The 9,582-nt window shown below is 33.8% G+C and overlaps 5 protein-coding genes across 5 annotated transcripts; 1 reads left to right on the top strand and 4 right to left on the bottom strand.

Annotated features, from left to right (window-relative positions):
* Positions 1-14: 14 nt before the first annotated feature.
* Positions 15-1,064, bottom strand: NAEGRDRAFT_49245 (uncharacterized protein; the record flags this gene model as incomplete). Its single annotated transcript, XM_002676894.1, has 1 exon — positions 15-1,064. One exon carries the CDS (start codon positions 1,062-1,064, stop codon positions 15-17), a length of 1,050 nt encoding a protein of 349 aa, XP_002676940.1.
* A 947-nt stretch (positions 1,065-2,011) lies between these two features.
* NAEGRDRAFT_67833 (uncharacterized protein) lies at positions 2,012-2,762 on the bottom strand (the record flags this gene model as incomplete). Its single annotated transcript, XM_002676893.1, has 2 exons — positions 2,012-2,547; positions 2,588-2,762. The coding sequence occupies 2 exons, from the start codon at positions 2,760-2,762 to the stop codon at positions 2,012-2,014; spliced, it is 711 nt and encodes a 236-aa protein (XP_002676939.1).
* A 666-nt stretch (positions 2,763-3,428) lies between these two features.
* NAEGRDRAFT_67832 (uncharacterized protein) lies at positions 3,429-5,282 on the top strand (the record flags this gene model as incomplete). The annotated part of the gene is made up of 1 exon (XM_002676979.1): positions 3,429-5,282. One exon carries the CDS (start codon positions 3,429-3,431, stop codon positions 5,280-5,282), a length of 1,854 nt encoding a protein of 617 aa, XP_002677025.1.
* Positions 5,283-7,555: 2,273 nt separating this feature from the next.
* NAEGRDRAFT_36743 (uncharacterized protein) lies at positions 7,556-8,400 on the bottom strand (the record flags this gene model as incomplete). Its single annotated transcript, XM_002676892.1, has 4 exons — positions 7,556-7,813; positions 7,873-7,888; positions 7,957-8,215; positions 8,272-8,400. 3 exons carry the CDS (start codon positions 8,398-8,400, stop codon positions 7,881-7,883), a joined length of 396 nt encoding a protein of 131 aa, XP_002676938.1. The 3' UTR covers positions 7,556-7,813; positions 7,873-7,880.
* Positions 8,401-8,628: 228 nt separating this feature from the next.
* Positions 8,629-9,450, bottom strand: NAEGRDRAFT_49242 (uncharacterized protein; the record flags this gene model as incomplete). The annotated part of the gene is made up of 1 exon (XM_002676891.1): positions 8,629-9,450. The coding sequence occupies one exon, from the start codon at positions 9,448-9,450 to the stop codon at positions 8,629-8,631; it is 822 nt and encodes a 273-aa protein (XP_002676937.1).
* Between the last annotated feature and the right edge of the window lie 132 nt (positions 9,451-9,582).

The raw sequence follows: 9,582 nt of genomic DNA, 5'->3' as shown, positions 1-9,582 counted from the left end.
AAATAGTCCTATATTCACTCCAAATTCTGATTCGATTCTTGTTCTGATATTGTGTCATCCCCTAACTCGGCTGCTCGCGACAAATACTTTTTAGCCAATTCGTTATTTGGTTGATCAATACCTTCCCCTAGTTTATACATTATACCCAAATGATAATTTGCCCATTCGTTATCTTCTTCAAGTTTCAAACATTCATGATAATATTCCATTGCTTTTTGATAATCTTGTCCAATAATTACTTTACCAAATTTGTCACATCTTCCCTCATGAAACAAACTTCCAAGAAGATAATAGTTTTGAGAAGAGGTTTCAATTTTCAATGCCTTTTCGTACATTTCCAATGCTAGTACGTGGTCTACCTTAATAAATTCGTTTCCCTTATCGTACATATATCCTAATCTTATCATAGATGATGAATCGCCAAGTTCAGAAGCTTTCTTACACCATTCAAACGACTTTTCCAAATTTCCAATTTCTTCATAAAGAACAGACAGCAAAGCAGTCGCTTCAGGATGTTTCTTTTCAGCTGCTTTCCTTAAAAAGTCAATGGCTAGATCAATGTTTTGAGAAAATCCATAATCTGGTTCACATTTTACGAAATATATTCCTCCCATTCTGTACTGAGCTTGTGTTGAACCTTGCTTGGCACTCTCCAAAAGCATTTCTAACGAAACTCTTGTAGTAACTTGTAAAATCTGTGGTTGTTGCAACATTAGTGCAACATCATGCAGAGATTGAGCTTGGGGAGTGTTTACATTTGTTGGCACCCTTCCAGTTTGATAAAATATTTCCATATGCATATCATGAACTGTTTCCACTGTGTAATATTCTTCCAATTGGAGAATTTTCAAACTTTCCATTGGCCTTTCATTAATACTTGTATATTTAATCTTATTGGTTGTCAAGTAGAATTCTTCCAAATTAAAATCTGAATTTAAGATCATTTTCAAACCATTGTCAGTAATTACATTACATGAAAGGTCCAAATATTTCAATGATTTCAAATTCTTACTTGAATTAACAAGAGACTGCACACCAGCATCTCCAATCCCACATGCCAACATGACCAATTTTTCCAATTGACCCAAATATTTACAATTTGAAATCATCTTTAAAGGTTTGTTTCCTATTGGAACTCCAATCAATTCGAATCTCGTTAAAAAACTCAAAATATCATTTTTAAAAAACACATCCAAACAAGCAGATTTAAATTGTGATTTGATGATCAATAGGTGATGAATCGGAAGGGAAATATTAAATTGATCTTCGGACCACTGATTTTCCATTTGTTTGTACTTTAAAATGGTCAATCCGTGTTGTGTTAATTTTTCAATAATTAAATGTCTCCACAGTTTGCATATAGAACAAACTTTGAAAAGAAATAATTCTGGAAGAAAAATAAAGATTTCATTGGCAAGGATTTCATGGGGTAGGGAAGTGATCATTTTTCTTTTTGAAATAGCTCTTGTATCTGTTACATTTCCGAAGTTATTCTTTTAAATTAAAAGGAAAAAGTACTTTAAAAAACTTGACTATTGCAATAGTTGGAACAAACCTGGCTTATGATGAATTTTTAAAATACGTATTTTAATTCATATCAATTTTATATTGTTGATTGTTGGAAATATTTTTTTTAAATTTAATCTATTAAATACCATCAACTGAATGGAAGCACTGGTGGCGGGAGAGTAATAAGCATGGTTTACAACACGTAACACTGATCATAAAGCCTCTTCAATCTATGCATAAGATCACCCTCCTTGATGATATTAGGTACTTGAGGCACGAGGTCGTTACACCAACCTTTCAAATGGAATGCTTATTAAATAATATACTTAATTCGAAAATGAATAAAGTTCCATCAAACATACTTTTTCTTATTATCTTGTCCTTTCCTCATTAGGTTCTAAAGTAACTTGTATTGAAATGCCTTAATATTGATGGTTATGGTTTAGGCCCAAACTATTTCAGTAATGATATTGTAATTGCACTAAAGGATAGACTGTATAATTTATTGAATATACAAAATGAAGAAAATCAATAAAACTATTAAATAAATATTTTGTGAAATTGGTCGAGCTGAAGAGACACTCCTTGTACTAGTTGATGTGCTAATGGGAGGGTACAAGAAACGATTTTCATCAAAATTGTTGCCTCCCAATGTAGTACATGTACAGTATTGTTTGGAACAAGAAGGTGTGTTAGCAGTGCAGTAGGAGTATTGCTCATTTTTGTAATTCTTGAAACTTGGTGTGATACTAATGGTCAAGGGATAATATTCATCTGGTATTGTTGAATTATCGATGAATCCTAATCCTGTATGGAAAACTGTGAATATCATTGAACAATTGCAAACACTTTCAGCACCATCTGCATAGGGATACAAACTCCAGTCAGAACCAACACCGATACATCTATTGTCCAATGTTCTGTATCTAGCACGATATCCAAAGTAAATGTTTTGAATATCTGTTCTAGCAGGAGTATTTCCTCTGTAGTAAGGTTTGTCCAATGAAACCTTCAACGAATAAATTTTACATCCTAAAGCTATGATTCACAAATTTTTTAGCTCCATCAATTTTTAAACCAACAGGTGCTGTGTAATTTCTACTTGGAATAATTACGGTAATTGGGTTCTCACCAGATATCTCTATTACAGAATCTGTTGGAAGATCTTTAACATTGATCAACACATTCACACAACTAACACATACAATCAATACAGATAAAAGCAGAAATGTGTTAAGAGGACTTCTAGGCATTTTTTTCTTGTTTGTTGACTTCTCAATTCGTAATATAAATCCCAAAGCGATTATTATAACATATACGGTGGTTAAATCCAAAGTGAAAGGAACGTTCCATACAGTCAAATCCACAGAATTTGAGTAACTCTTTTTGAGTTTAGTTGTCCATTATTGTATTGTTGCCATTCTTTGTAAATTCTCTTAAATGACTCCATGATAGTAGATATTACTGAACTATATTAAATGTTTAGCTTAATTTAATAGATTCTCGTTCCTTGCATTTCATCAAAAATATTTCACAACCACGAATCTCAAGGTGTGTCAATTTTTCTATACCACTGATCTGTTCAGCCCCGTTATCTCCTATATCATTAAATGAAATATTGAGATTGACTAATTTAACCAACGTTTTCATCATCAATTCCATTAATTGAGATATGTCAATTGCTTCAACTCCTCAATCGATTCACAACTCTCAATCCCGTTTTCTGAAAGGTCAAGGTTTGTTAGTTTGTTAAATATACTAATAAATTTGTTCTTCTCTCTTTGACAACTTTTTTAATGAGAAAGGTTGGTATTGATAGTATTTTCTTTAAAAAACTGGAATTTTGTCTGTAGTAACAGCTTAACAATGACAAAAAGGCGCGAAAACTGAAACCGCCAAAACTTAACACTTTGAAAAAAATGTCAACAAACAATGATCCAACCATCTCCCTTGGAAGAGGAAAGGGAGGAAAAGGACTTGGCCTAGGAGAACCAATTCCCAATAGAGCAGTCAAGAGATTATACGAACCACCAGAAAATCCGATACAAATCTATCGAACTCTTGATGATGGTTATTATTTGGAGAGCGCCAAGAAGAAGAAGAAGGTAAATGTTGGTAATGATGCTGCTGATCATCGGAAGAGAAATGATCATGAGTGGTTGAATACGATCGTGTTGAGAAATGTATATGAATATTTGGAGTTTGAGGATCAGTTGAGATTTAGATTGGTAAATTGTGGAATGAATGAAGAATTGGCCTTGTGGAGTGATGATGAATTGGGAGAAAGAGCATGTCCTTGGTATGCTTTTCAAGTAATGTTGAATTTTGAAAGATTTTGTAGAGAAATGAAGAAGGAGGAGGCCAGTTCAATGAGAAGTAGGAAAATACTTTACAATTTGAGTGGATGTTTGACAAGACTTCAAGGAGAGATTAGAAATGCTCAGGTGTGTTCAAAGCATCTGTTGGAGGATAGAGTAAATCCTTTCAAGAACTATTTCATTGATGGAGAAGATTTGAATTTTGAGGAACTTGTGAAGAATGATGAATATGTCAATCTATTCAAAAGTGGAGCTGTAAAATACACAGAATGGGTGGCTGGTACATTGGAATATAGTGAAGGTTCTGCCTGTGAAATCCGAATCAAGAAGAAATCTAACAGTTCAAAATCTAAACCATCCTATGTGTACTTGTATCAAGCTAACTGTGTTGGAATGAACGGTAGAGAAGGGACTATGGATGAGAGTTACTACATGCTCATGAGAGAAGAAGGTTCAAACAAAACTATACCTCTAATGGAATATATGTTTTACAGAGATCCAAGTGGTGAAGGGTACACAAAGAAGAGTAAGATTACAAAATTGATCAAGACTTGTGAACTTCCTAGTAACTGGAATTATGAACAATTTATTTCATTCATGATGTTGTGTTCCAACTCGTTTTTAAAAAGAACTAATTATGAAAATGCTTCTTTGTGGGAAAGAATCAAGACCTGTGCTGTCTTTTCTGGTAATTTATTGGAAGATGATGAAATTGAGGATGATGAAGAAGGTGAAAGAGATGAGGATGATGAAGAAGATGAAGAAGATGAAGAGGACGAACCAATGAGACTATTTAATTATGAAGGAGACGAAATTAATTTAGAGCAGGAAAAATCAGGGAAAATCTTTATGGATGGTTTACTTTCCAAATGTTGTCATCAAAACAAGAGCATTTCACAAATCTATATGGACCTAGTTTCTTTGAGAAGGATTGTTTTAGATGTTTGCTCGAAATCCAATTTTGGTACTGACGTATCTGAGGATTTTTTAGGTTATGTAGAAATTATCAAATCCACTATACTCAAAACTGAAAATTCCACTGGATTCTTTGTTACTATTGGAGAGTATGTTACTCAATCGAGAAGTTTTACGGAGGCAACTCTACAATGTGAAAATTCCAAATTAATAGTGGAGGCAAATCTGTCAGATGTTCAAGGTTATCATTCCAGATCAATAACTTTCAAATTAATTAATCAAAAGGACAAGTCAATTCTGATTGATTTCTCGCAGAATGATTTCGAGAGGATAGCTACTGTCGATCCACAATTCAAGAACCAAATTTTGGGAAAGGATGCTTCTTCGGCAATAGATGACTATACTTTTGTTGGATTGTTTGGCTTTTTATGTATGAGAGTTCATACCTTTTTGTTAACTGACGAGAGACTTGTTAGATGTATTGATAATGATATGTGTTTTACCAATCCACTTTTGGAACTCTTGAATGAGAATTTGTAAAATATTTTCGAATATAATTTATTAACAAATATTGTTAAATCCTAAATTACCACCCTTAGTTAAAGTGGTAACTAATGATGTAATTCCCATAGCTCCAGTCAGTACAGAGGAGATGGCAATAAATAAAGCAATAATGAATACAATAATACTTGGTCTACCAAATTTCTTCATAATAAGAGCAACAACAATTTGACCAGCAGTACCACTCTATTTGTACAAAAGAAAACTTAGTTAGCAAATGAAAATAGAAAACATACCAAAATACCTGCAACAAAATACCAAATGAAATAGTCCCAAGAAACCACTCCCATAATTAAGAATTGAATGGCAGTTGAGGACCCAGTCAGTAAGACTGTAAAGCTTGATGTAGCAACGCTGACAAGTGGATTGACTCCCATTTCAAGAAGCAATGGACCAACGACAAGACCTCCACCAATACCTAATAAACCGGCAACTAGACCAGCTGTGAAAAAGATGAGAGGAATGAGAGTGACATATTTTGTGGTCCACTTGATATCTCCCTCTAAGAATTCATAATTTGATTGAACCTTCTTGTGGTGCAAATATCTCAAGAAAATGGCTGCAATTCCTGACATGATTAATAAAAGTGGAAATGAAGATCCAACAATTCCCCAATCTTTAAAATGTTATAATGGTTTTGTTACAATATACTTACATTCAGGAGAACATCTCTGGACTCCAACTACGGATGGGAAAGATTTACCACCCTTCAAGAATGATGACACAAACACAATAGCCCAACTGATCAACAGCAAGATCCATGAAATTGATGGGAAGGCAACTAATTCCAATTTCTTAATCCTTTCTAATAATTTGTTATTTTCTTCAGATTTCACAACTAATGACTCACCCAAATTTTCTTTTGGAGTTTCATTTGGGTCAACTTCTTGTTGAGAGTTATCAACAACTGCTTCTTCTTCTTCTTTCACTTCTTCATTCAATTCCACTTCCTTATTCTCTACAATTTGGGCTGTATCTTCCTCAGCAGCAGCACTTGCCTTAGTCGTGGCTTCTTCTTTCTTTCTTCTTTCTTCATTTTCTTTCTTCCATTGTTGTCTTCCCTTAACTATCGATCTCCATGCAACAAATAACAGAATGGCCAATAGGAGAATTGTCAAAAACCAATTAGGAAACCAAACATTGAGAAAGACACCAACAATCGATCCAGCCAAAATAATAGGTTCAGTAATTAAGGCAGCATGATAATCAATGAGTGGTCTACTACTTGAAAATGGATGTCTTTTAGGAATAAGCATCAAGTAAACACTTGTTGAAGCTCCGAAAATCATAACAGTTGACAAGGCAACTGAAACTTGAGCTGGATATCTACCAATGAGAAACATAACTGGAACGTACACTCCACCACCACCTACACCAGATGCTGCAGCAGCAATACCTCCAAATGATGAAAAAAATGTTGCCAAAATATCCCAAACACTAATAGGAAACAATGATTTTGTGTCACACAATCCAATAACACGATTCTCAAACATGGATGAATTTCTAATTGGCACAGAAACATTAGAATATTGACAAATAACATATGGATGATCATTACATTCATCATCACCATCCACCTGGCAAGCATTACAACTTCCATTCACACAAACCAATTGACTTCCGCATTGTGCTGTAACATTACATTCCCTATTAAAATATGAATCAACATATTGCCAGTCAAGTTGATTATTATCACTTAAAGTTTCATTATCCAAAGATTCCGATGATGATGATAACAACGCTGATGCTTCTGAACAATTTACAAACAAGCCTATCGAAACAATCAAGCCAATAATAACAATTAGTAATAATTGTATTACACATATCCTTCTATTCACCACCATCATGTATCTAATAATTTATATTCTCTCTTAATTGTTGTTATTTCTTATTTACAAAAAGAATCAATGCTCGGAACAGAGAATGATAACCACTTGAATTCGTTCTTTCAAAAAAAAGGCTTTGAAAAAGGTTTGTTGTTGTTTTGATTTTTTTTTCAATTTTTTCCAAACTTTCTATTCTTGTTGGCGGACGCAAATGGATCGGAAGAATTAACTATTTTGAGGATGAACTACAGGTCAAAAATTGTTGGCGCTGTTTTGGATTTGGTATTGCGTGGTTATAGAAATAGAGTTTTTGCTTGTGTGAATCTGTGGAGAAAGGTTGGTTTGGTTGAAAATGGAGAAGGATGGCAAGAGAACGAAAGAAATTTTTTGTAATCTTTCAAATTGAGATTAGGTAATTTGTTAATTTAAAGAAAATTTTCAATTTTTATTATTCTAATTTGCTGTTGACACAAGCAGTTTTCAAATTCCCATATTGATTGTGTTGGGACAAGCCCATTACAGATTCGAATAAACTCTTTACAATTGATTCAAATGATGATTATTAGAATCAGTTGGACGATACACTTTTCCTGGCATGTTGAAATCTTGCTCCATAATCTCTGGCTTGTATGGATTTCTCTTAATCTTCTTTTGAAGCATGTAAATACCATAAATCAAAGCTTCCTAAAGTTCCATAAATTCATTGTAAACATTTCATCAAATTTTCAATAAAAAATACTCACACAAGCTATCAACCATCGAAATTCACATTGTGCAAATTCACCATTCTCAATCCAACAAACAATTCTAAATGAAATTAAACTTACTTGGAGGACAACCAGGTACATAAACATCCACAGGAACAATTTGATCAGCACCTCTGACAACATGATATGAGAAGTGATAATAACCACCTCCATTTGCACAACTTCCCATTGAAATTGAGTAACGTGGCTCAGCCATCTGATCCCAAACTTTACGAAGAGCTGGTGCCATCTTATTTGTCAAAGTTCCAGCAATGATCATGGCATCAGCTTGACGAGGAGTAGGTCTAAAGAAGATACCCTTTCTTTCCAAGTCATATCTCTATATATTAGAGAGAAATCAACCTTGGTTTCGAATGTGAAATTAGTTAAACTTACAGAAGCAGAAGCATGCATCATTTCCACTGCACAACATGCCAAACCAAAGGTTACTGGCCACATGGAACCAACACGTGCCCAAGCAAACAAATCATGAAGAGGTGCTTTGAGAAATTCAACTGAAGACATTTTTTTAATGTGTAGGAAATGTAGGATTTATAATTGGGGTGATTGTAAAGATTTCCTCTCCATATTTGTGTCGATATCCTCGTACTTCCTAGGTGTCCTATTGCGATGATTCATTGGTTTTATTATACGATGTTATAATATTGAGATTGATTTTGTAGAGAATGATTTGAAAATGATTAGTTAGATTTAAATAGAACAGAAAATGTTGTAAAGCATTAGTAGTTTAGTTTAATGATTGTTTGCAGGCCTGTATGCAATCTTTCCTCGCATTAGTGGACGTTTCTCCTCAACCAAATATTTGGAGAATGAAACACAATGACCTTGTTTTACATGATGTTCAAAATCATTGTCACTAATTACTTCATAAACATTTTCTTTACAAACAGCACAAAACGAAACTCCTTTCGAAACATGTCTAAAAGCAGTAGACTTCTTCAATGGACATTCATATTCCCAATCACAATTCTCAATAAATTGTCTGTCCTTATTCTTTCTAAATGTTGATCCTAAAGGTCCAGATTCTTCTTTAATTATTTTCGAAAGTGGTAATTCTTGTGGAAATTTGTTTTGTAAATGGATGACTCTCCTTCTCATGACATGCATCCAATTCTTGACATTCAAACTTGCTGAATAATTTGGAAAGTAATAAAGTACAAGTGGTTTCCACAAAAGTGTCTGAGCAAGTGCAGTTTCGTTTTCTTTATACTGATCTTTGACCGATACAATCCTACTTTCAAGGTCAAGTTGCAACAATTCTTGTTTTCTCTTTGCAATGGCCTCCACTTTTTCAACAGTCAAATCAAAAATCATTTCCAATAAATATTCATCACTTCTCGCAAAAGAATTCAAATCTCCAATTGGTAAATATTGTGCAATTATTAAAATTAATTCCGTGCTGAGAGTTTCTTTAAAGATGTTGTGTTTTGTGGAGGGAAGAGAGGACAAGTCATCATCGGCTTCATTATTCGAAACTCGAGAGAAGATCTTTTTGAACATTTTTTTTAGTTGGAGATGTTTGTGATGACCTGTGTTTGTCTTCAGCCATTTCATTGTTCTCAACAAGTTCGTGAAAGAAAAAGGAAGAAGTTCATGAGCTCGATACAGTCATTGAAGGAAAGAATATAATTAAGGGCAATGAAAGAGAGCACTACCTTGGCCAACATCTATTGAAAAGACTCCTCT

This window comes from Naegleria gruberi (assembly GCF_000004985.1).
Source record: "Naegleria gruberi genomic scaffold NAEGRscaffold_25, whole genome shotgun sequence".
In the NCBI taxonomy this organism is placed as follows: Eukaryota; Heterolobosea; class Eutetramitea; order Acrasida; family Naegleriidae; genus Naegleria; species Naegleria gruberi.
The sequence above is the reverse complement of the archived record's forward strand: the minus strand, read 5'-3'. Positions and strand labels throughout refer to the sequence as shown.